This window comes from Erpetoichthys calabaricus, chromosome 6 (assembly GCF_900747795.2).
Source record: "Erpetoichthys calabaricus chromosome 6, fErpCal1.3, whole genome shotgun sequence".
NCBI classification, from domain to species: domain Eukaryota; kingdom Metazoa; phylum Chordata; class Cladistia; order Polypteriformes; family Polypteridae; genus Erpetoichthys; species Erpetoichthys calabaricus.
The window spans coordinates 66,051,733-66,078,594 of NC_041399.2; the positions used below are offsets into that span (position 1 = coordinate 66,051,733).

At 40.5% G+C, this 26,862-nt stretch overlaps 1 protein-coding gene across 6 annotated transcripts in view; it reads left to right on the top strand.

Annotated features, from left to right (window-relative positions):
* Positions 1–26,862, top strand: part of LOC114653368 (zinc finger protein 521) — a 496,047-nt gene that overhangs the window by 18,984 nt on the left and 450,201 nt on the right. For 5 of the 6 annotated variants that reach the window (XM_028803647.2, XM_051928725.1, XM_051928727.1 and 2 more), the window contains exon 2: positions 16,346–16,405. The exons of the other annotated variant lie outside the window; for it this stretch is intronic. Coding sequence is in view for 1 of the 5 variants with exons in the window: in XM_028803643.2 (XP_028659476.1) it covers positions 16,346–16,405 (60 nt within the window). In the remaining 4 variants the exon portion in view is untranslated. The remainder of the gene's footprint in view (positions 1–16,345; positions 16,406–26,862) is intronic. 6 annotated transcript variants of the gene reach the window in all.

The following is a 26,862-nucleotide window of genomic DNA, read 5'->3' on the forward strand; positions in this document are numbered from 1 at the left end:
TAATCACTTATGAAGTGACAGTGTTTCATATTTGTTACTGTTTTATAGAATGGATTCAATAAAATGCCATATCTGTATGACCAGTAGGTGCCAACCTCTCATAACCTTTCTTTCAGTTTTTTTTTGACAAGAAGCAGGATTCTCTTGTTATAACGGTGCATATAAATACAGTTTTAGATCAGGAACTGGTTTGTCAAGACCCCATCCCATTAGTCCTATTGTTCTTTGTTGCCTTTATTAGGTTGAGCTTCAGGTCCATCAGTAAGTATTTCAATTCAGCAAAAGATGTTTAAAAGATAATTTCCTTTGTTTTGATTTATGTTAGCTCTAACAATGAGAGACCTCTGACAGCAACAGCTTTTATTGCTTTTCAGGACTTACTGGGTAATTTAAAATATTGGACTATATTGCACATTTTTCTCTTCTTTAATGGATTTCTACAGCTGTTTTTGGATTTATAATAATTCTAGTCTGCTGATAATGTAGCTGTTATTGAAATCATGTAAAATATGAACTAAATATTCAGTTTATGAATGTGTTGAAAAAAGTTTTACATTCTGTAAAAATACCCTAAGCTCCAATAAGTATTTTGATTCAGATAATGTGCATATTCCTGTGGTAGTTTTCACATTTTTATTTTTAGCATGTTACTTAGAGTAAGTAATTATTCATGACTTTTAAGTGATAGTATTACTAATTCATCTGGTAGCTTAAGCACACAAAGTACTATAACGATTCACCAACATTCTTCTATGTACTGATGTTGCTGCAGACGTGAAGAATATAAGTATGATTAATGGGTAACTGGAAATTAAAGTTATAAACCTATAGACATTATAATACACATTTTAAAACTTGACTGGTGCACCATCTGGCACTGGCTTTTGCCAGTTTATGTGCCATTTTAAAGGAAAAAGCAAGTTCAGATAATGGGTGCATGAATAGATTTTTAAACATTTCAATGTGATTCAAAATTTGAGAATGCAGTGTGAGAAAACAGTCTGCCCAGTGGGGGCCAGGTGGTCTTTTGGCCTTGGAACCCCTGCAGATTTTGTTTTTTTCTCCAGCCTAACTGGAGTTTTTTTGTTTTTTCTGTCTTCCCAGCCGTCTGAACTTTAGCTTTTTCTTTGTTACTTATTCTTTAATATTATTGCCTAATCTTTTTGTTTTTCATTTCATGTAACTTTCTTTTTTTCATCTTGTAAGGCATTTTGGGCTACATTGTTTTTATGAAAATGTGCTATATAAATAAATGTAGTTGTGAGCTTTTGAAATTCTAAACAAAAGCAAAACAGTTTGCTATCTAGTTCCTTGCCTTTTTTCAAGTTTCATTAAAAAAATAAAAACAATCTAACCTGTATGAATTTTTGCCAATTTGTAGTCTGCTATATGGTATTTGACTCTAGTCTCACCGGTTGCATTTAGCATCCTTGCTACTTGTAGTGAAGGGGAAAACCTCATCCTGCTTGACATGTTTAATTTTATATTCTAACAAAAAGGACCAACTGGCTGCGTTCTTGCTTACATGTGATGGTGCCAGGATATGCACTGCCCACTGAGACCCTAAGCACCTATTTTTTCTATTCATTCTGCCTTAAACTTATATAGAGGGTTTATAATAATTGAATAAAATGTGCTGATGTGATTTGCCCATAAGTCAGACTCTCTTGATATATGCCAAAGTGTCCATAATTTATTAGTGATATATTCAAAAAGTGCTCATACTATAGTTTTAGCCCTTTTTGATTCATTATATTTATGAACAGCAAGGTATTTCATGTATTTAATTCCACTGCATTTTTTATTTCAACATTTGTAACTCATTGCTTTAGTCATTAATATCTCAAATCAATTTGAAACCATTGTCTTATACAGAAGCAGCCAATTTCTTAGATAAAATCTAATCAATAGTTCCTGTTACAGATATGAAATTTGCCTGCATTTTAAGGATATCAATTCAGGAAGTGTCCCACAGAGCTGCTGGCCAGTTGTTAGACAGACTGATGGCCAATCCCTCACCTGAACAGGCTGTAGTTGTGTGTGTGGCATTTGAGTCTGAGTTGGGATTTCCTCTGGTTTCCTGTGCTGGTTTATTTCCACTTTGCCAAAGGCATGTACTTTAGGTTAACTGCTGACTATAAATTGATTCTAGTGGGTGTGTACGGAAGGCACTGTGATAGACTGGTACCCTGTTTAGGATTCTATCCTGACCTGCACATAATGCTGCTAGGATAAATTCTGACCCCTGTTAACCTCAACTGGATGATGTTTGTTTGAGACCGCTATGTCATAGATCACCTATGAATTTGTAGCATGCAACAAACGGCTGTGTCAAGCCGCTGGTTGGACAGTTTTTGGTTGTTTTTATGTGATAATCCCAGCAGAATAGTTTTAGAATTACAGATTTACAAGAGATAACCTCTTGTAAATAAATAATTGCCCTTTTGTATGCGTGATACTGATTATATTTCACATTATTTTTGTAGAAGGAAAAAATTGAGTGAATCTGTGGACTCCTTTCCAGGTTAAGTCCATTTGGAGATCGTAAAGCAATAATTAGGTCAGCGAAATAACAGAATCCTGCGTTGCTAGAGGAATACTAAACTACCAGTCAGCACTACCGTGTGGTTTGAAAATCTGGAAAATACGAGTACAGTTGGTTAACATTTTAGCTTTACAAGTTAAAAAGGAATAAGTTTTTAGCTATTCACACCGTCCTTGTCACACGATGTTCATAAGTGTTTGTCTTACATTTAGTGAGATATTTATTTGTGATACTAGTGCAGTTGGGTAGATAGATTTCTTGTTCTTATTCCATTAAAAAATACAGTGGCAAGCTCTTAATCAAAAGTACTTATGAAACTATTGTGGAAAAAGAGTAGAGCAGAAACTGTTAAGAGTTGGGCTACCAAGAGAAGTGATATTTAATTGCTGTATGAAGTTGAAAATAACAATAGCGTAAGAGACTTCAGCTGCACTTAAGCTTCCTTTTTCATATAGCAAGTAACAATGTCTTTTCGGGAGATGGAACAGGAAGGTGAGAAGTGGTGTCCAAGGCAAGCTCACATGTGTTTCATATGTAGTTTGTTCCACCTGGCAATGGGCAGAAGGGGAGAATGAGTGAGTAGCGGTGTCACATTTGAAACTGTTTGCTGTGGACCCTTTAAGCTCATGTGCCTTTCACTGTAGAATAAAGCACATTCATGGTTTCCTAAGCAGATGTTTTGTGTGCAATGGATCTGGAAGTTATCCACTATATAAGGATGATGACTTAGAATTAAGGTGATTATTGTCAATAGACGTTGTTAGTCTGCTTAGAATTATCCATCCATCCTCTTCCGCTTATCCGAGGTCGGGTTGCGGGGGCAGCAGCTTGAGCAGAGATGCCCAGACTTCCCTCTCCCCAGCCACTTCTTCTAGCTCTTCCGGGGGAATCCCAAGGCGTTCCCAGGCCAGCCGGGAGACATAGTCCCTCCAGCGTGTCCTGGGTCTTCCCTGGGGCCTCCTCCCGGTTGGACGTGCCTGGAACACCTCACCAGGGAGGCGTCCAGGAGGCATCCTGATCAGATGCCTGAGCCACCTCATTTGACTCCTCTCGATGCGGAGGAGCAGCGGCTCTATTCTGAGCCCCTCCCGGATGATTGAGCTTCTCACCCTAACTTCAAGGGAGAGCCCAGACACCCTGCGGAGAAAACTCATTTCAGCCGCTTGTATTCGTGATCTCGTTCTTTCGGTCACTACCCATAGCTCATGACCATAGGTGAGGGTAGGAACATAGATCGACTGGTAAATTGAGAGCTTTGCCTTATGGCTAAGCTCCTTTTTCACCATGACAGACCGATGCAGAGCCTGCATCACTGCGGACGCCGCACCGATCCGCCTGTCGATCTCACGCTCCATTCTTCCCTCACTCGTGAACAAGACCCAGAGATACTTGAACTCCTCCACTTGGGGCAGGATCTCGCTCCCAACCCCGGCTGAGGACCATGGTCTCGGATTTGGAGGTGCTGATTCCCATCCCAGCCGCTTCACACTCAGCTGCGAACCGATCCAGAGAGAGCTGAAGATCACGGCCTGATGAAGCAAACAGGACAACATCATCTGCAAAAAGCAGTGACCCAATCCTGAGTCCACCAAACCGGACCCCCTCAACACCCTGGCTGCGCCTAGAAATTCTGTCCATAAAAGTTATGAACAGAATCGGTGACAAAGGGCAGCCCTGGAGGAGTCCAACTCTCACTGGAAACGGGTTTGACTTACTGCTGGCAATGCGGACCAAGCTCTGACACCGATCGTACAGGGACCGAACAGCTCTTATCAGGGGGTCTGGTACCCCATACTCTCGGAGCACCCCCCCACAGGATTCCCTGAGGGACACGGTCGAACGCCTTTTCCAAGTCCACAAAACACATGTAGACTGGTTGGGCGAACTCCCATGCACCCTCCAGGACCCTGATAAGGGTGTAGAGCTGGTCCACTGTTCCGCGACCAGGACGAAAACCACACTGTTCCTCCTGAATCCGAGGTTCGACTATCCGACGGACCCTCCTCTCCAGAACCCCCGAATAGACTTTTCCAGGGAGGCTGAGGAGTGTGATCCCTCTGTAGTTGGAACACACCCTCCGGTCCCCCTTCTTAAAAAGGGGGACCACCACCCCAGTCTACCGATCCAGAGGCACTGTCCCTGATGTCCATGCGATGTTGCAGAGACGTGTCAACCAAGACAGCCCTACAACATCCAGAGCCTTGAGGAACTCCGGGCGTATCTCATCCACCCCCGGGGCCCTGCCACCAAGGAGTTTTTTGACCACCTCGGTGACTTCAGTCCCAGAGATGGGGGAGCCCACCTCCGAGTCCCCAGGCTCTGCTTCCTCATTGGAAGGCATGTTAGTGGGATTGAGGAGGTCTTCGAAGTACTCCCCCCACCGACCCACAACGTCCCGAGTCGAGGTCAGCAGCGCACCATCCCCGCCATACACAGTGTTGACACTGCACTGCTTCCCCCTCCTGAGACGCCGGACGGTGGACCAGAATCTCCTCGAAGCCGTCCGAAAGTCGTTCTCCATGGCCTCCCCAAACCCCTCCCATGCCCGAGTTTTTGCCTCAGCAACCACCAAAGCCGCATTCCGCTTGGCCTGCCGGTACCTATCAGCTGCCTCCAGAGTCCCACAGGACAAAAGGGACCGGTAGGATGCTTAGAATTAATTTGTAGGAATTCTTAGTTTTTGATTCTGTCAGTTTTAAATGAGGTCCATCATCAGGGATGTAGTAAGGGTTGAACATGATGAAGGACCCCAAACAGTTTGACGTTTTTAAAAAGTAGTCTCTTATTGCTTTCTGCATAACTAACTTTCATGTGTGTTCATAAGAATACTTATGAACGCTTTGAAAACACTTCAATTTTTTTTGTCTGGCATCTCCAGACTTAATGTTAAGAAAAAAAAACGCACCTATGATATACCGTTCAACTTGTCTTGATGTCTGGTTATGTAAAACTATGAGCTTTTTGGGACTCTCCCTATTTTTGGCACCTTGAAAAGGCATCATTTTAGGCAAAATTTAATTCAGGAAATTAAATAATTATGATAAAGAGTAAAACTATAGGTGTGTTCAGCAAAAATGATCATAAGGACTTGAAATTGTACATAACACATCAACCGACCTCAAGGGTTCACACTCTCATGAGATGCAACCTTTCACAAAACTTTGAAACAATGAGGATTGGTAATGTAGGCAAATTATATGACGTTTTATCTTGTTTAGAGGTTGCTGATCATGAATATGATATTTTTAGTATGTGATTCTTTACTGATGGTCTTATCCCTCTAAGAGCCACTCCCAGAAGGTTAAAAATGAATGTGGAGTTTTGTTTTAGGCTGATTATGAGTATCATGTTACTTTTGATTTTTTTTTTCCTTTAGTACGGACCTCTGTAAGAGGTTGAAAAATGACACATTTCTGTTATAATTGAGACCATTCAGACTTTAAACATTTAAATTGAAGGAAACATTTTAACATTTCAAATATTATTATGTATTTCTATCTCTTGAAATAAGTCATTAGTTACATTTAGGCTAGCTTTGATTAGGGATTGAATTCTTATAAAACAAAATCTGCTACAGAAATAAAAAGTGTTTAGTTCATGCTGAGATGTAATCTGATGAGTTTGTGGAAGTAAACAGCACAGTTAAAGTGCATGTTGAAACATTCGTGGAGTTTCCTGTGGCCATTTGGAGCAACTGACCTGTTGGGTAGACAGAACATCAGCCCTGCTAAGTATATGCAAAAGAGGCAGTAAGTCTAAATTTTTACTAGTGGAATAGAATTATTAATTGTAAGCATGTAAGAATCCATACTCTTAAATATAATAATTTGTAAATGGCTGCCTCATGAAGAGTGATTTCTTGAAGGTTTCCAAGATATACTACATAGGTTTTTTGACACATGATGTGTTTGTGTACATGATATATGGTATTCAAGTTCTGAGTATATTGTTTGCATATTGAAGTAAACATCTTAGACTTGAATGCATGCACATTTTAGCTGTTTAGTTTTAATACTAAAAATATAGAGTATATTAAACTTATTTAATAATTGCAATCATTGTCACAAGTTACACTGAAAGTGCATAGTACTTTCCAGCATTAGAATTTATATTTATTGAGACATTGCTAGATAAGAAAAAGGGCCCTGGCACCTTGTTCAAGACTGTTTCCAGCCTTGGTCCCAGTGCTGCCAGGTATTTCAATTGAAATGAAGCAAGTTTGAGAAGGTTGTGTTATATTAAATACAAGAAAGAAGAGAAGTAATCATTTCGTCAACAACTGAATGGCTCTTTTAGTCCTTTAATTCTCAGCATGTACTGAATAAGAAGCTTGTGCTGAATGAAGAACTCCATGTTCCTGTTTCCCATTTCAATTTCCACTTGTAATTTGAATAGTATGTATCAGTTTGAAACATCCCCAGTGAAGGCTGACCTTGCACTATTAACAAGGTATTTACAAGCCTTCTTTTCGTGCAGACACTTAGAGCCACGACCACGCTAAACATATGCAGCCAAGGCATCCGTTGATGTCATCCAGCTTGGCATGCAAAAGTATCACCTGAAATGTATTCTTATCTGCCTAGTGATTTGCAGTAATATATACTAGTTAAACTTCTTCTAGAAAAAGATATTAAACTTTAACTTCCTAGTCTCGACTTGTTGTTTTTTGTTTTTTAGTTTATCCGGCAGGACATGTGGGTGAAATTTTTGGTGTGGTGTTTTTAATGTGTTTTTCTGCTTGCCCTGGGCTGCATGTGCTTAAAACCATCTGAATCTGACCCAACTTTTAATTTATTTTTGGTCATTCCTGGCATTAAATGGCTTGATAAAGCAGTTAAGACTGTCAGAAACATTCAAATGCCTAATAGTACTTGCTGTGCTTTTTTCCCTCACCATTATCTGCATGCTTCAATAAAGCAACAATTTTAGGTTTGCATGCTGTGCTAACGATGACTGCTGTTATGCAGAGCAGTGCTGTTTGATTTAACACCTTCCTACGCTGACCTGTTTCCATCCAGTTTGGCTTTGTCATGTTGAATATCAAGTACATTGCTTAAAAGTTTACTCAGGCTTCTTATCAAGTTTTTAACTGGTAAAGTTTTGAGAAATGGACATTGCAAAGGAAGACCTAATGGTTGGGAGCTGTTTGTTACAGGTTAATTGTAATGCTGTGTTTTTCTTAGTGTCTCTATCCATTTTATTGTTTAGTGCATTGTGGACAGTAGCTGAAGGTGATATTTGTTAGGTAGCTCTTTCATTGAAGACTGGAATATGTCTTTGTTGCAATAGTGACCAGTTTATTTTCAGGTCATCTAGAGGTAAAAATGTGCTTTGTGTAGGTACATAATCTGTCCAAAACACATTTAGGCTCTGAGATTTACAAAACAGAACACAAATGATAGAATACAAGTAGATTGTTTATATTTCACAGATTTGACATGTATGATTGTGTGTCCTTGAATACAATCACTTAATAAATACAATCCCATATAATAATAATAAAAATGTCAAGTATTGTGCCAGGGCCTATGAGTGTTGCAGATTTAGGTAATGGTGCAATGTGAAAGCTATAGAGTAAGATAAAGTGTTTCAATACCTCCAGCAACTTTTTGCTCATTATGTTCTTTCTGTCCACTTATCTGTCACAAGCTCTTTAATTTGATGATATAAGTTGGAGGGTCCATATTGAATTGCAATTTGTTTTGCACCACAATTATATAATCTACGTTACATGATGTAGTTGTTTTAGTTTCTTTTTTCCAATTAGCTAGGTAGATTTGGATAAATGAAATGTTTCTTGCGTTCATCCATATACAGTACACTCTCACATTTTCATCTTCTATGCCTTGATGCTGGAAATGTGCTCTATTCCTGACTCATGCAGTGCTCAAAATACATTCCACTCATAACATGATTTTGATAACAACATTCCAATAATTCTACTCATTCAGAATGGTTACCAACTCATGCTAGACTTTTCTCAGGACTTCTGGAATGATGTAAAACATGAAGGGGTGGTGTGACTTTTGTTTTACCCTTTTTACTTCTCTCAGTAGGTAAACTTAACTCTGTTCTGAGACAAAAATTATATGCTGAATATAGTAGGTTTTTTATGTAGAAAATGAAAAGGACATTAGTGACACAAAGTTTGAGATGCTATGCACAAGACACAAACCGTTTAATAAAGTGATGGCCCTCTTACCCTTAATTGCTACCATACCAAAGTCCGAAGTCTAAAAGTGAAATGCCCTTTCTTACCTCTGACTCTTATTCACATCTGGGTTCATGTGAACAGAAGGAGCAGATGTCTCATTTTCTTTCTGACCTTCCTGAGCCGGGCTGGCTTCCTGGCACATCATGCTGACCTGTCAGAGGGGTCGGGGATGTGTGTGACTGGTGTGACATATTTGTGCATTCATCCTGAAAGAGAAGCAGAACAAGGTCTTAAGAATCCTGACCTCAATTCCAACTTTAAATGGTGGCCCATGAACTCTGAACACAATTTGTTCAAAGTGACGATGCCCTGCACCCCTAAGTTGGGTTAAACCCCTATGCCTACTCATGCTCATTAATTTTGTAAGCCTTCTCACAATCCATGCATACATTTTGGTGGTATGTACCTCTACTACTAATATATTTGTGTGGGTTAAGTGGTGGGTCCATTCAGATATGAGGTGTTGTCTCCTGAAAAGCTGGTTCTCAACAGCCTGAGGTATAATTTATTGTTTTGATATTCAGTGAAGTCTAAAACACCAAACAATATCACCTTTTGTGATATTACTTTGTGTACCGCAGGTAGCACTGGCTTCATGAATGGCCCAGGTGTAGAGACGCAATAAAGTACTATCTTAAACTTGCCGATCCACAGATAACTACAACAACAACAAAAATCAGTCATGACATAAATAATAATTGTATGCCTAGCTTGTATTAAGAAATTTTTCAGTCTACCATCCATGTCAGACTCTGCCAGAAAAAAATCCATTGGAAATTCAATAGAGATGAACACATTTCTTATCCGAGGTACTCTTGGTGCTCTGGATATTATTTTCTGCAGGTACTATTGGAGTATGCAGAAGTTTAGGGACTGTACTTCACAAGCCTCAAGGTTAAGCTGTGGTGCTTCATCATGTCCTGGGTCCAGCAGTTCTGGGATTTCTAGAGCAAGAGTGTGGGAAATGCTTTATTTTTTTATTTTTTATAAGATAGTATTACTTTGATACTGCAAGCTTGAAGATTTGTCAAAGTTTTGATAGAACTCAGTAGGAAGGAAATAATTGTGTTCTGACAGAGCCTAAGAAGTAATTTCTCAAAGACCGATGTACTGTAGCTTAATAGTGAAAACAAAAAAAACTTAGAATTTATAATAAGAAGCAAACAATGTAAAGCAATAATAATGGTCAGCTAAAATGTAATATGTATTGTATATGAAAGAATTATATGTTTAATGTTATAAACTGAAGCGTTTTTTTGATTTCTCATGCTTTTTTCTTGCTTTTTATGTCCCCTTGCGGTTTTGGATATGTATAATTCATTTTAAGTGGGGTATTGATTTATGGACATTTTTGAGGTCTTAAAATTATGTCACATTTTCATGCAACACCATTTCGTTTTCCATTGGGTTACCCATTTTGTTTTGTGTATGACTGCTACCTCTGTTGCCACCTGCTAACAACCGGACGCCATCGTTGCAATTGCATAAAGGTCACTTCCTGTTTGCTGAAGATTATGGATATCCAATAGCAAATTTTTTTTTGTGCTGAAAAGTGTGTGTGAACAAATTGAAGGCCTTTGATTTTGAAGTGTTTTCTGGTTAGCGTTTTGGTTATAGGTAATTTGGGTACTTTTTCATTTTGGTAACAACCCTTGATTGTGTGTTAGACTTTGATTTTTTTCTATTCTATCTCTTGGTCTTGTTATTCATTCTCTCTGCCATACCTCACTAGACCAAACATGTATGAGTATAAAACTTTCTAAATACATAGACCACATTGATGTATTCACTGTGCACACCTATGCTTTGCTAAGATTCATTGTTCAGATGTGCAGTTCTGGTCTTATTCTAATTTTGAAGACAGGCAGATTTCAGCATTTTTTTCACAGCATTACTTTATGAACCATAGAATCTATTTATTTAGGCTTATAATTTTTTTGTAAAATATAACAAAATGGATTGGCGTATTGAGATAAAATACAGTATTATGGTATATCTGCTTAGTTGTTTTTGTGCTTGCATAATTATGTAATATTGTGCAGTAAGATCAGACAGAATGAAAACAGTGAAGACTAATAGGCAATTCCAGTGGTAATAGAAATAATGCTGGTCTCCATTAGTTATGTAATTTTGAATTTTGGGTGAAAAATTCCTTTAAAAACACATAAACATTTGAGAAACCTGTCCAAAAATAGCAATCTGCCCAGGCAAATTTTCCCCAAGGTAAGGGGATTAACAAATAAGCTGCCCACCTGGCAACACCACCTTCATAAGTCAATGTACTTGTCAGATTAGCTATGGGTTTTTCCTTGGTATTTTGGCATAGTGATCTTGACTGTAATCTGGCCTTGATCTTTAGTATGCTTCTTCCTTTTCCATACAAATGCATTATTGTAATCCTGGAAGCTATTTATGGTGTTTATTAAGATGCCAATTACTTTTGCAGTGGCAGCCAACTTCTGCATTTTAAAATGGGATTACATGACCACTTAATAAAGGGCAAAATGTCCTCTTAGAAAAATCTGAAAACTATTGAATTGCTACTTAACAATGCTAAAGTACAGGCTGATACAGTATTAGATATTTGTAGTCTTTTTCTGGGTGTAATATGCTAAATGGATTTTTCAAATGTTGTTCAGGCCCATTCTTTCCACGTAGAACAGCTGAAAAGACAAGTGAATTAGGAAGTACAAATCTGATCACGACACATGCAAAGTGCAATGGTAGCAGAAGCATTAGGAACTTGGCTGGCTTTGCATGTAGAATCCTGATACTCTTTACATGAGGTCTGTTTTTGTATGCTACTATTACTGTAAATTTTTTTTCATATTTCAAGTGATACTATTGACAATGACGTGGCTGAAAAATACTTCTATTCAGTCGTTTCAAATATATTAGATGCAGTCAAATTAATGTGCATATTAGGGTCATAAAATTAATAAAGAAAATACATGTTTTAATCAGAGTTCTTAACTTTAAAATTTGTAATATCGTTACATATAGCTTGTTTGTTAACCTTCAGAAAATGTCGAGTCAGTCAGTATATGAGTGGCAGGTTGAAATGAGAAGGCAAGTAAAAAAATGTGAATGAACTTGGAATCATCCAGGTGCCAGCAAATGCTCTCTTCATCTCTCTTCTGCTTATAAAATGAGGGACTACTCTGCACACACAGACAAATGCATTTATGAAAGCCCAAAATAGTTCCAACCTGATAAGCAAAGAATCTTTTTTTATGCATTTATAATTTAAATGTCATACATGCTGTCCATATAATACATAAGGTTTGTGGAAAAGTAACTGACTTATCATGTAAATAAAAACAATGACCCCTGTTCATGAACAATGTGGTGCAATGCAAGAAATCATTGTTATAAAACATTGTCATTGTTTAAAGTGGCCTAATATTGCCAAATTTCTTTACAACACAACAAAAGTATTTTTTTACCAATATACTGTAAATTATAATTCATCACTATTCAAAATGCTAGTAACATAACATAACATTCTTAAACTTGCTTAATCCAGTTCAAGATCACAGAGACCAACATCTGTCCCTGCAGAACTGAGTAGATTGGAAGCAGCTCTGGACAGGGTGCCAGTCCATAGCAGTGATCACGTGCACGCATACTTTTACAAGGCAAAATTGGAATTAGTAACCAACTTAACAGCACGTCTTTGGGGATGTGGGAGGAAAACCAGGGTACCCGAGCAAAACATATGCAGACATGGGGAGGATGTGTTAAAAACCTGGCACAGGACTTCACACCCAGGATGTTGGATCTTTGAAGCAGCACCACCACCCATTGTGCTTCCAAATGCCAATGTAAACATGCAGTAATTTTGGCTTGTAAGTGTTCTTTTACTTGCTCTTAGATCCTATATTTTTGAATTTGACATTTTGCAGTTTTGTTTTCATTATGATGTTAATCAGAGTGTGCTTTTTCTGAAATGTATCACGATCTATCAGTGGCTTTTCTGTATTATTCTCTGATCTTTTGTGACTGCTGGTCTCTTGTAATACCCAACACTACTATGAGGATAGGGAGGAGGAGGAGGAGGTTAGGAGCACGTGCTGATACAAGCAGTAGAAATTGGTTATCAAATGAGCAAATGATTTTTTAAATTTAAAAATCTATGTAAACTTGATGAGAACAACGTTTTATAATACTTGTATGCCAGGTAAAGTTGGATGTTTATGAGTCTTCTCTTTAATGACTTAGAAATGATAATTCTTTATGGTTCAAAATTAAACACAAATTAAAATTCACAGTATAGTACTGATGGTAGATGGAAAGCGATATTGATGCTGGGTACAAAAGATTCATTTAGCACTGGATTAGATATATGATTAGATTAATGAAAATATATGGAATTATATACCTGAGAACAAAAAGAAAGAGGAAAAAATTTTACTCCCATCCCTGTGTTACTGAAATATATTTTCTTGATTGCTGTTATTTTAATAATGGCATTTAATAACATTGCTCAATTATTGATTTAGTATTGTTCAATTATCAGTTTGTTTTACAGGGTTAATCTAGTAGCAATCATATATTTAGATACTAGAACAAGTAGTCCAGATAATTATGCAGCCAGTATGTATACAAAAGAGACTTATCCTTAGCACCGAAATAAAAATGTCTCATGATGCTCACAGATCTTAGCACTTGACTCACAAATGTACATTTTGCTCTCAGCATCAGTTTATCACTGCCAGCTAAGGCTTTAATGTTCATGTGTGTCCCCTAACTATATATATTGTAAATAAAGGTGTCTGTCAATGTAAAAACACACATTCATAGTAAAATCTGCATTTATCCCAAACAGTTTTTGTGATTCTATACTCCTGTGAACTCAAAACGTAGCAGAAATGTCTGATCTTACACAAGTATTAACATATATGGCTAGCTTAGTTTTAAAAAACTTGCCTACTTCTTCCAGGAGATGAAATGTACGTTGTACAACCTAAGCATTGCAAACTCTCTATATACTGTAAGTCTAACATTTATTTGGGCTAACAAGTTAACAAGTCGGCCACACTTAGGTGCCACAGAATTTCTGGGTTGCTTTAATGCAGTGTATCCCTCAATTTTTTTACTTTCTTGGTGACCTAAAAAATGGTCAGAAGAGTAAATGAATTACAGGCCAACTAAAAACTATGTTTGAAATAGTTATGCCATGTGGTTTGGAGAAATCTATAGTTTTACAAATCTGATATCTATGGTGTTATGGCCTCATTCTGCCTACCTTTACGTCTCTCCTGGCCCTAAAGATTTTTTTTTTCTTTTTCCCCTGTGCTTTCATTTCCGGTTGAGGTATTGACATTGTTGCCTAACAGCAGCTACTTAGAAATCCAGGTTCCTGACTGGCGGTGGATTCCCACACCAAATGCCCAGTCTCATTTATCGTAACAGCTTCTCACACGACCCCCCTTCCCCTTCTTCTGCCAGACAGGTGACTTGTGTGGATCACGTTTGTCCCAGTTTCTAAGTCAGTGAGGTTGGTTTGTAAATGTGGTGGTAGTTAACCTTTTCACAGAAATTTCTAAGTGATTTTTCAAGCACCAGCCCTTTTCTGTGCTGTAATTAGACTCAGTTACATAACCCCAGCAAGAATTGTTGTTTAATTTATGTGTATTGTACAACATGTTAGGGCTCCTTTTTTAAAAATACCTCAGCCTCATCACATTCGTATATCTATTGTCTTGTAAATTTCTTTTTCTAAAGCTGTATCTTACTAATTAGTATTATATGATTGCTATTGAAGTAGAATTACTGGGTATTAACATAATGGCTGTTAACAGCTTACCTGTGCGTTTGGGCATCTGGAGACAGAAAGGCAGATATTCCATTGTATAGCAGAGAAATCGCTCTTTGTCTCTCTGCTTTAGCTGGGTTTTAGTGGCACAGCCTCATTAAACATATCTGTCACTGTTGGCACTGATGCGTGGCACACATAGCACATTATTAGTACTGGGGTTTTTTGCATGGTAGATTATTGGCACAACTATTTATTAGTTCAATTTGCTTTATATTCTTATTTTTAATGTTTGTGAAATGTAGGCAGCTTGCAAAATGATTTCTTTTTCAAGCTGATGTTTATATAGCTTGTTGTCAGAGTTAAATTTGTCAGCAGTTTGAAATCATTTGCCAACCCATCAGCTGTCAAAAAGACTATGGTTCTATGCAGAAGGTTCTGTTTTGTACCATGGCTGACTAACATTTGGGATGTCAATTTGAAACAGAACTGTAAACTGAACATTGGTGACTCTCAACTGCCCCAATGTGAGGGAGTGCCAGTGCATACACTGTCATACCACGTTGCTTCTGGGGGAGATGTTGACTTCCGATGACTAAACACTGGAAAAATCAGGCTGACAAAATATATTTATGGCCTTTTCCGAGCGAGACAGTAGTTTTCTTCAGATGTGGTCTGTGCATGTTGAATGAAAATGGATCATAAAAGCTAAGGGTTGATGTACCTTTCAAAAAAAAGGATATGGTGACGTTTTTGGCTTTGGGCTTCATGTTAGCGCAGTAGTTGCTTTTTGTGTGTAGTTTGCACATTCTTCCTGTGTCTGTGACGTTTTTTCTCTGGTTTCTCCAGTTTTCATCTCACATTCCAAAGACATTTGTGTTGAGGTAATTAGTACTTCTAAACTGGTCCTGAGTGTGAGTCTATGAGTATGCTCTGAACTGGATTTGATGATGAATAGATATTTTTTGACATCTATCTGTAAACTGTCTTATGCCAGGTGTGTGAACTTCCAATAAGTAAACTCCATATCTATTCATTGTCAAATCTGCTTAATCCAGTTCAGGGCTATCCTGGCAGCACCTAGCCCTGGATAAGGGTACCTCTTCATCACAGACACAAACACACACAGGGTCAGGGGCATCGAGTTTTTAGGTATAGTGATAAATGCAGGGATACATTAAGAATTTGGCTGGGATCATTTTTAAACCCTTGCTGTCACTGTGAAAAGTGCCTGAATTTGGTCACTAGCTAATGACACATTACTGGAAGTTCACATATTTGATGCTTCTGGAGTACATGCCTGTGTCATATTTTCATGTCTTATGGCCCCCTGAGTTCTATTCTATGCATTTGAATTCCCATTTGTATCTTGTAAAACTGTGCCTCCACTTGGTAAGGTGTTCGTGTTACCTTAGAAATCTTGGGTGCATGTACACTATAGGCCTGATCTTTCTAGTTGTGACTAGATATACTGTACATAGTATATCTCATGATGTGTGCTGATAAAAGCTAATGTTTTTTTTCACACTAGTGTGCCAAGAGAGGAGGTTTTATATGATGAATATTAACTTGTTTGCCAGAGGCCATATGTATAAAATGGAATGTACATTTTATCCTTTGGAATCTGATACTTAGGGAAATTAGCTTATTTGTTCTCTTAAAGTCCGGCAGCTCCACGCTATAATGCTGAATTCTTCATGTAACCGTTTTTGTTCTTTCTCTATTACTTCTAGGACATAAGGCCAGTCCAAGTTAGGTTTTTTTTTATTTTTGCAGTTATTTTTACTTTTCCCATTAACTTCCCCCTTTTTTCCTTCCTTTATGGCAGTAGAAGAAAATGAATCAGAGGACCAGCTTCCTATTGTGGGACAGTCAACTATTCAAAGTGGTAAGGTTATCCTTTTTTTAATTGAATTTAGGTGTCCTTTGTTATGGTATAAACTGGCCAGATGTTTTCAGTTTCCTTAAATTGTGCTAAAAGTTTTGTTTGTGTGTGAGTCAGTAAAAGTTGCAGAACACTTTATTGGATTAAATTGACCATATTGTAAATGCACTCTATATAGATGTTTATTATCAAAGCAATTAGTTTTTCTTTTTTCTTTGCCGGAATCCATCCATCCTTTCATCCATCCATTTGTCCATTTTCCTGAAAATGCTGATCTGCAGCGGCGCAGTGGGTAGCACTGCTGCCTCGCAGTTAGGAGACCTGGGTTTGCTTCCCGGGTCCTCCCTGCATGGAGTTTGCATGTTCTCCCAGTGTCTGCGTGGGTTTCCTCCGGGTACTCCGGTTTCCTCCCACAGTCCAAAGACATGCAGGTTAGGTGGATTGGCGATTCTAAATTGGCCCTAGTGTGTGCTTGGTGTGTGGGTGTGTTCCTGCCTTGTGCCCTGTGTTGGCTGGGATTGGCTCCAGCAGACCCCCGTGACCCTGTGTTCGGATTCAGCGGGTTGGAAAATGGATGGATGGATGTATATGTGGAGTTTGTTAACCCTAAATTGACCCCATGTGGGTGTGTTTGTAAGTGGTTCTAAGTGTAGACTAATTCTTGCAAAAACTGATGGACAGAAAGATATGTCTTTAAGTATGATGGTTACTTTTATTTTCAATGGAGGGCATAGAAAAGTTTATAAAACATTTGTTCAAGTATGGAATCTGAAAGCACTAAAGTGACAAAACATGTACAGAATGCATAAGACTTTTTTAAGTGGTGGTCTCTGACCTAAATTCAGCCATTTTACCTTCAGCACATAAATTTCAGGATGTATTCCAGCCTCATAGCTAAAACAAGACAATGTTTAAGAGTCTTACTCCGCATACAATAGGCACTTCTCACTCTAGCACCTACGTGTTTTGCAAGTTGCTTTGAAGAAAATAAGGTAGAAGCTGCTTTTTGACTTAAAGACATCAAAAGTATAACAAGTGAAAAAGCAGTATTATTTGGACTCAAGAATTGTCAAAATAATTTTCATACAAATAATATACATTTATAGTAAAGAAGAGGTGCCTGTAGTAACAGAGTGTCACATCACAGCATTTGTAAATCAGTTTCATTCTGGTATTTGTATCAAGAAAAATGAAGGTTGCTTACTTGTATTTAGTGGCATGAAGTGACATCCCATGGTTCTTATTGATGATAAGTATCCAAAAATATTCAGGATAGCGGTCTTTATATTTATAAACCACTTGTCGACTCACTCTTTGCAGATTCATATAGCAAAGGTTAGTTCTTTGTAAATCTTTCAAACTCCCCTTTACCAGAAAGTCTCACAGTAACATAACGTAACATAACAGGTCAGAAACATAACATTACATTTTCAAATGCTTTTAGTTCTTCCTCCATATCCAGAGTTGGTTCCTGCCTGATACCAGTGCTCCTATAGGCCTGTTACATTGAATTAGATTTGTGTTACAGATTTGAGAATGTTACATATGTTTCAATGGCATGATACAGTGAGTCCAATGCCTTGTCAATATTTCTTTGGAATTTCCACATTTTCCTATGATATTTGTTTTTTTATGGGTGCTCTTCCGAAATCCTGCAATAAGTATGTGTTTATTAATTGGCAGGATACAGATGTGTAGGTAATTGGCCCTGCAGAGAACTGACACCTCATTCCAGGTTGCATTCTACCTTGTTCATGATACTGCCAGGATAGACTTTGGCCCCTAGTCACCCTGCAATGAATTGAAGCAAGTTGGAGGTTTTTTTAAGAACAATACAACCTCATATGGCTGAAAGAATAGGTTGATCAAGTTTGATAATGGATGGAAAAATATTTAAATGATTAAATTACTTTCAGTTTATTCCTCTGGTAATAGTTCGAAGTGTTTCAGCTGATAACCAGAATTAAAACTACTATTGATGTCTACTTTGGGAAAGAAGAAACTGAACCAAACTTGAAAATGTTTAGTCCATAAGAGACTGTTACAAATCATAGGTGATTTAGCAGAACATATTACATTTTGCATTTATCTTGTGCTGTTTAATAGAACGTAGTTTCTCACAAAATCTTTCAGGTACTACTGGGGTACTATACACTGCACCAAATGAAAGACTGCAGAAACCTGAGAATGCACTAAATTTGGGGGATGTTAAAAATATTAATCTATAATTTAAAAAAAAATATTGATTAAACTGGCTACTAATATAGAACTTCTGGTAAAATTACTGTAATATGAATTGCTTTATCTATGTACCTTGTGCTCAATTCAGAACTCCTCTGTAATAAAGTATTAATAAGCTCTGTAGAACCACAGAGAATACACTTCCTTAAATGGGACACCCAAGGCAGACAGTCTGTAGGTTATGGATTTTTATTGTTTTTATTTCAACCCACCTGAGAGTTTGATACTGCTGTCATCCTAACCATGGAAATTTAGCATTGCTTGATGGGACCAGTCCCAGGAGATAGCTTGTCATCCATCCGAACTGTTGCTTATACAAGGGGCTGATTACTACTTCCAAGGCATGCGCAACTTCTATATTTCACGTCTCTGCAGTGGGGATGTTGCCAGAATCAATGTCTGCTTGGGGCAAATGGCCTTCTGAAAAAGCTTTATGCATATAAATTACAACCCTGAGAGCATTTGCTCTGTTATTGTATCCCTGCAGAATCAAAGTATTACATTTGAAATATTTTCAGTTTGGGCATGCTTTATTATTTAGATTTTTTTGCAGCACTTTTTGTTTTACAAAGGTAACCAAACATAAAGTATACTCTATACAGTATATACAGATAGGAGAAATTAAATTTATATAAAGATGTTAAGTGAACCATTTTTTTAATCATCTAGCACAATAAACTAGTCTAAGGTATGAAGTAGTATAGTAATCTCTTAAAGATTTAACATGCACAGCATTGAAATATTTTCTTCTGGATTGTTTGGGTATCACATTGTTTGTTTTCTAATGTATTTCTTCAGCTAATCTACCTGAAGTAAAATTCATTCAAATTTTAAAAGTGACAAGAGGACATCATAGAGTACATCATGCTGTCGCCCCAGAATCCAGTGTCCTGGGTTTGAATCCTGTACCCAGTTGTTCTCTGTGTAGAAATTACAGGTTCTCTCTGTGTCAGTAGGGATTTTCCTATGTGTACTCTGGGTTTCCTCCCATATTCTGTTACATGTGAATGTTGATTGGTCATTTGACATTTACCCCATTTATATGATGGACTGACAGCTTGTCCAGAGTTGTGGTACTTACTTTTCCCTTGTGGTGCAATGATAAGCTGTAACTTGCTGTGACTCTAAATTGGAGTGAGCAGGTTTAATAACCTTAATACATAATTTGCCTGCCTCCTCACTCACTCACTCACTCACGTCCGTCCAAAGCCGAATGCGCAGTCGCTTTCTGCGCACGTCCGAAGCCGGATGCGCAGTCGTCTTCTGCGCAGCTGCCCGAAAAACCTTACGAGACCGACATCCAACCCCAACATCGCGGCAGGCGGCGGATTTACGGCCGCACAAATTCAAAGAGAAAGGCGACTTCAATTAAAGCTCTAGAGGCCTGAAAGGCGATTTCGACTAAAGCTCGAGGCCTAATTACGCATTCTGATTCAATTACGCATTCATTCAATACACCTATATCAGGTTTGTGGTGCTTATACTTATTACTATTCCATCTTGTACTGGAACATTCATCATTCAATATTATACTATAGGCCTGGAAAATTCATCAACTAACAGTACAAGCCTGTACAGTAATGAGTAAAACGGACTACAATCATTACAAAACAACTTCTTCGTTACTTATCATTTGTTCTTCATACACTGCTGACACAAACTCATGCCCGTTTCATCTTACGTTGTCTAAACGGGCTCTTTGTCTAGTGTTAAAATAAATGGTAAGGGCAATTGTACATTTTTACTCTTCTGGATTGATGTGGGAATGAGTTTAAAAGTGGGGTTTTACAATGAAAGAACTTTATGACTTCATTGTTAGTTATGCCTGATTTCCATTGAGCATTTTTAAGCATCTGCCATGCATGGTTTAGAAATGTAGTTTGGAAGCTTAAACTGGGACACACACCTGCATACTCCTATTAATGTCACATGTTCAGATAAAAAAGTTAAAAAATGAATAATTGTGGTTTGGGAATCGCTTCTTTTTGATTTGAGAAAATATTTTGTTTGTTAGGATATATTAAAAAATTTGAGTGAAGGTATATAAGAACTGCTGCAATATTATGCTAAAAACAATATTGTATAATATTATGGGTAGTTTTTGAGGTTAAAATGACACGTTATGTTTGTATATAAAGACAGACATTTTTTGTATATGAAAAGCATAGGTTCACCATAACGTACAATATTTTAATATTTTCTTTTGTGTTATAAATTAAATACAATGCTATTTTTTAAGGAACATCTAGCTATAAAGTAGCTAGAGAGCAAATTGTCACTATCACTCTTAATGCAATAATGCAAAGGTTCATGAGTCTATTTTTGAGGAAATTGAATGCGGTAACAGCTCTCTGCAAAATAGCAGACTGCCTGAGGTGTAATAAAGGCTACCCAAGCAGCTTACAAACCCCTCTGAGATGGCAGGTCAGTATTAACATGCTGCATTCTATAGATATTATTTTGTTTTCTAGAATAAAAATAAAATGTTGCCATGGGGACAATGAAATATACGCATGCTCTAGGTTTTAATGCAGTTGTGTGACTTAAAAGTGTTCATTTTTCACAGCACTCACTGCCGAAGTCCCCTTTTCTCATTCTTCAGTATTCATTAAGGCTGTCATTTTGAATCCCGAGGTCCAAAAGACACTTTTTGACCTTTTTTTAGCATTTTATTAAGGAGGACATCATATGCCTATATACATAAAAGGATTATTTAGATTGAAGTTGCACATTCTTCTTTTCCTTTTTGGTTAAATTTAGCTCATGGTGAAACAGGCAGTTCAATACTTAAAGAAGAGCATGGACAAAGATTTCAGTAACCAAGGTTTTAATGACTTTCAATAACTTAAAACTCTAAATGAGTTAGGTTAGCAGTTTTTATAAACTCAAGAATTGTACTGTAATACACTAGTAGTAAGTAATAATAATATTGTTACATGTACAGTGTACAAAATAACTTACATAATATAATATAATATAATATAATATAATATAATATAATATAATATAATATAATATAATATAATATGGGCGGCACGGTGGCGCAGTGGGTAGCGCTGCTGCCTCGCAGTTGGGAGACCTGAGGACCTGGGTTCGCTTCCCGGGTCCTCCCTGCGTGGAGTTTGCATGTTCTCCCCATGTCTGCGTGGGTTTCCTCCGGGCGCTCCGGTTTCCTCCCACAGTCCAAAGACATGCAGGTTAGGTGGATTGGCGATTCTAAATTGGCCCTAGTGTGTGCTTGGTGTGTGGGTGTGTTTGTGTGTGTCCTGCGGTGGGTTGGCACCCTGCCCAGGATTGGTTCCTGCCTTGTGCCCTGTGTTGGCTGGGATTGGCTCCAGCAAACCCCCGTGACCCTGTGTTCGGATTCAGCGGGTTGGAAAATGGATGGATGGATGGATGGATGGATGGATAATATAATATAATATAATATAATATAATATAATATAATATAATATAATATAATATAATATGGGCGGCACGGTGGCGCAGACCTGGGGACCTGGGTTCGCTTCCCGGGTCCTCCCTGTGTGGAGTTTGCATGTTCTCCCCGTGTCTGCGTGGGTTTCCTCCGGGCGCTCCGGTTTCCTCCCACAGTCCAAAGACATGCAGGTTAGGTGGATTGGCGATTCTAAATTGGCCTTGGTGTGTGGGTGTGTTTGTGTGTGTCCTGCGGTGGGTTGGCACCCTGCCCAGGATTGTTTCCTGCCTTGTGCCCTGTGTTGGCTGGGATTGGCTCCGGCGGACCCCTGTGACCCTGTGTTCGGATTCAGCGTGTTGGAAAATGGATGGATGGATGGATAATATAATAACCTGGAAGTTGGGCTCGATGGTGAGCGCCTGGTGGCCGGGCCTGCAACCATGGTGCTCGGCTGGGCACAGCCCGAAGAGGCAACATGGGTCCCCCTTCCCATGGGCTCACCACCTGTTGGAGGGGCCAAGGAGGTTGGGTGCAGTGTGAGTCGGGTGGTGGCCGAGGGTGGGGACCTTGGCGGTCTGATCCTCAGCTGGCGCTTGGGATGTGGAAGTCACCTCTCTGAAGGGGCAGGAGCCTGAGCTAGTGCGTGAGGTTGAGAGGTTCCGTCTAGATACTGTATAGTTGGGCTCACTTCGACGCACAGCGTGGACTCTGGAACCAGTCTCCTTGAGAGGGGCTGGACTCTTTACCACCCTGGAGTTGCCCCCGGTAAGAGGCACAGAGCGGGTGTGGGCATACTTATTGCCCCCCGACTTGGAGCCTGTTCATTGGGGTTCAACCCGGTAGACAAGAGGGTAGCCTCCCTCCGCCTTCGGGGGGGGATGGGTCCTAACTGTTGTTTGCGTGTATGCGCCGTACAGCAGTCTGGAGTACCCACCCTGTTTGAAGTCCCTGGAGGGGGTGATAGAGGGCACACCTGCTGAGGACTCCCTCATTCTGCTGGGAGACTTCAATGCTCACATGGGCAATGACAGTGAGACCTGGAGGGGTGTGATTGGGAGGATTGGCCCCCCCGATCTGAACCCGAGTGGTGTTTTGTTATTGGACTTCTGTGCTTGCCACAGATTGTTCATAACGGACACCATGTTCAGGCATAGGGGTGTCCATATGTGCACCTGGCACCAGGACAGCCTAGGCTTCAGTTCGATGATCGACTTCGTGGTCGTGACATGTCCTTTGCTGTCAACTAATCACCACCTGGGTGGTGACTTGGCTTTGATGGTGGGGGAGTATGCCGGTCAGGCCTGGTAGGCCCAAACGTATTGTGAGGGTCTGCTGAGAATGTCTGGCAGAGTCCCCTGTCAGAAGTAGCTTCTACTCCCACCTCTGGCAGAACTTCGACCACGCCCCGAGGGAGGTGGGGGACATTGAGTCTGAATTGACCATGTTCCATGCCTCTATTGTTGAGGCAGCTGACCGGAGCTGTGGCCATAAGGTGGTCGGTGCCTGTCATGGCGGCAATCCCCGAACCTGTTGGTGGACACCGGCGGTGAGGGATGCCATCAAGCTGAAGAAGGAGTCCTGCAGGACCCTTTTGTCCTGTGGGACTCCAGAGGCAGCTAACAGGTACCGGTAGGCCAAGCAGAATGCGGCTTCGGTGGTTGCTGAGGCAAAAACTCGGGGGTGGGAGGAGTTTGGGGAGGCCATGGAGAACGACTTCCAGATGGCTTTGAGGAGATTCTGGTCCACCATCCGTCATCTCAGGAGGGGGAAGCAGTGCAGTGTCAACACTGTATATGTTGGGGATGGTGCGCTGCTGACCTCGACTTGGGACGTTGTGGGTCGGTGGTATTTTGAAGACCTCCTCTATTCCACTAACATGTCTTCCAATGAGGATGCAGAGCCTGAGGATTCGGAGGTGGGTTCTCCCATCTCTGGGACTGAGGTCACTGAGGTGGTCAAAAAACTCCTTGGTGGCAGGGCCCCGGAGGTGGATGAGATACGCCTGGAGTTCCTCAAGGCTCTGGATGTTGTAGTACTGTCTTGGTTGACACGCCTCTGCAACATCGCATGGATATCGGGGACAGTGCCTCTGGATTGGTAGACTGGGGAGGTGGTCCCCATCTTTAAGAAGGGATCACACTCCTCAGCCTCCCTGGAAAAGTCTGTTTGGGGGTCCGGGAGAGGAGGGTCCGTCAGATAGTCGAACCTTGGATTCCGGAGGAACAGTGTGGTTTTCGTCCTAGTCGTGGGACAGTGGACCAGCTCTACACCCTTGGCAGAGTCCTGGAGGGTGCATGGGAGTTTGCCCAACCAGTCTACATGTGTTTTGTGGACTTGGAAAAGGCGTTCGACCGTGTCCCCAGCACCTCCAAATGCGAGACCATGTTTCTCAGCCGGAAAAGGGTGGAGTGCCCTCTCAGGACAGGGAGCAATATCCTGCCCCAAGTGGAGGAGTTCAAGTATCTCGGGGTCTTGTTCACGAGTGAGGGAAGAATAGAGCGGGAGATTGACAGGCGGATCGATGTGGCATCCGCAGTGATGTAGGCTCTGCATTGGTCTGTCGTGGTGACAAAGCAGCTGAGCCGAAAGGCAAAGCTTTCAGTTTACCAGTTGATCTATGTTCCTACCCTCACCTATGGTCATGAGCTATGGGTCATGACTGAAAGAAGGAGATCGCGAATACAAGCAGCTGAAATGAGTTTCCTCCGCAGCACGACTGAACTTTCTCTTAAAGATAGGGTGAGAAGCTCGGTCATCTGGGAGGAGCTCAGAGTAGAGCCACTGCTCCTCCGCATCGAGATGAGTCAGATGAGGTGGCTCGGGCATCTGATCAGGATGTCTGCTGGATGCCTCCCTGGTGAGGTGCTCCGGGCACGTCTAAACTGGAGGAGGCCCTGGGGAAGACCCAGGACACGCTGGACAGACTATGTCTCTCAGCTGGCCTGGGAACGCCTCGGAATTCCCTCAGAAGAGCTAGTAGAAGTGGCCAGGGAGAGGGAAGTCTGGGCATCTCTGCTCAAGCTGCTGCCCCCACCACCTGATCTCGGATAAGCAGAAGAGGATGGATGGATGGATGGATGGATAACATAATATAATATAATATCTACATTACTAAACGAAGGTTGTATATATGCATGAAAGCCACACGCCAGAAGCAAGCCGTGCCGAAAGCGCACGCGCACAGCGCCTCAGCGCCCAGAGTTAAACGGATGCCAGACACCAGAAGCAAGCCGTGCTGAACGTGCACACACACAGAGCCTCAGCGTCCCAGAGTCAAACCCAGCGGCTTTCCAGAGTCAAACCCAGCGGCTTCCCAGAGTCAGTAGGTGGCGCCCAAACAACACAACACACCGAAGGTTGTATATATGCACGGATGCCAGACGCCAGAAGCAAGCCATGCCGAAAGCGCACGCGCACAGCGCCTCAGCACCCCAGAGTCAAATGGATGCCAGACGCCAGAAGAGAAAGCCGTGTCTTTCTAAGTACTGACAGTGTTGATTCTGAAGACGAAAATGAGCATCTTAATTTCCCATTAGAATATTTAAACACTATTAACCCGGCTGGATTACCACAACACAATCTTAACCTTAAAGTAGGGACAATAGTCATGCTATTAAGAAACCTTAATACTAAACAAGGTTTATGCAACGGTACACGGTTGGTCGTGAACAGCATGAGACAAAATGTTATTGAGGCACAAGTGCTTACGGGATCCCATACTGGCAATACTGTTTTAATTTCCAGAATTGACCTTACATGTTCTGACCTGGAATTACCTTTTAAACTTAAAAGACGCCAATTTCCCATTAAGGCTGCATTTGCCATGGCGATCAACAAATCCCAAGGACAAACCATGGACAAAGTAGGGATTTACCTATCTGAGCCTGTATTTGGACATGGGCAACTTTATGTTGCCTTTTCAAGAGTCCTGCGTTCGTATGACGTTAAAGTGAAGGTTTTAACTACTCCATACTAGGGACAGCTGATTCAAAGGACAGGAAACCATCTTTACCAAAAATATTGTTTATAAGGAAATTTTTGATTAACTATTTTGAATTTACCATTTTATGAATTATTTGTTTCTAATTTACTTCATTTAAACCTTTGCACACCGATATTTTTTTTACTTATGAGTGCAGCAACTCAAAGACATTTTGGACTTAAATGATATAACAATTAAATTTCAATTTTAGTTTTAATAAATTGGTTAAAGTTAGTACAAATATCGTCCCAAGAGCCAGCTTCTGTAGCCGAGGATCGGACCGCCAAGGTCCCCGCCTTCGGCCACCACCCAACTCACACTGCACCCGACCTCCTTGGCCCCTCCCATAGGTGGTGAGCCCATGGGAAGGGGGACCCACGTTGCCTCTTCGGGCTGTGCCCGGCCGAGCCCCATGGGTGCAAGCCCGGCCACCAGGCGCTCGCCAACGAGCCCCACCTCCAGGCCTGGCTCCAGAGGGGGGCCCCGGTGACCCGCATCCGGGCGAGGGAAAACGCCGTCCAAATTTTTTATTCGTCATAGGAGGTCTGTTGAACCGCACTTTGTCTCATCCCTCACCTAGGACCAGTTTGCCTTGGGTGGCCCTACCAGGGGCATAAAGCCCCGGACAACAGAGTTCCTAGGATCATTGGGACACACAAACCCCTCTACCACGATAAGGTGGTGGTTCGAGGAGGTCATGAGCTATGGGTAGTGACCGAAAGAACGAGATCGCGAATACAAGCGGCTGAAATGAGTTTCCTCCGCAGGGTGTCTGGGCTCTCCCTTAAAGATAGGGTGAGAAGCTCAGTCATCCGGGAG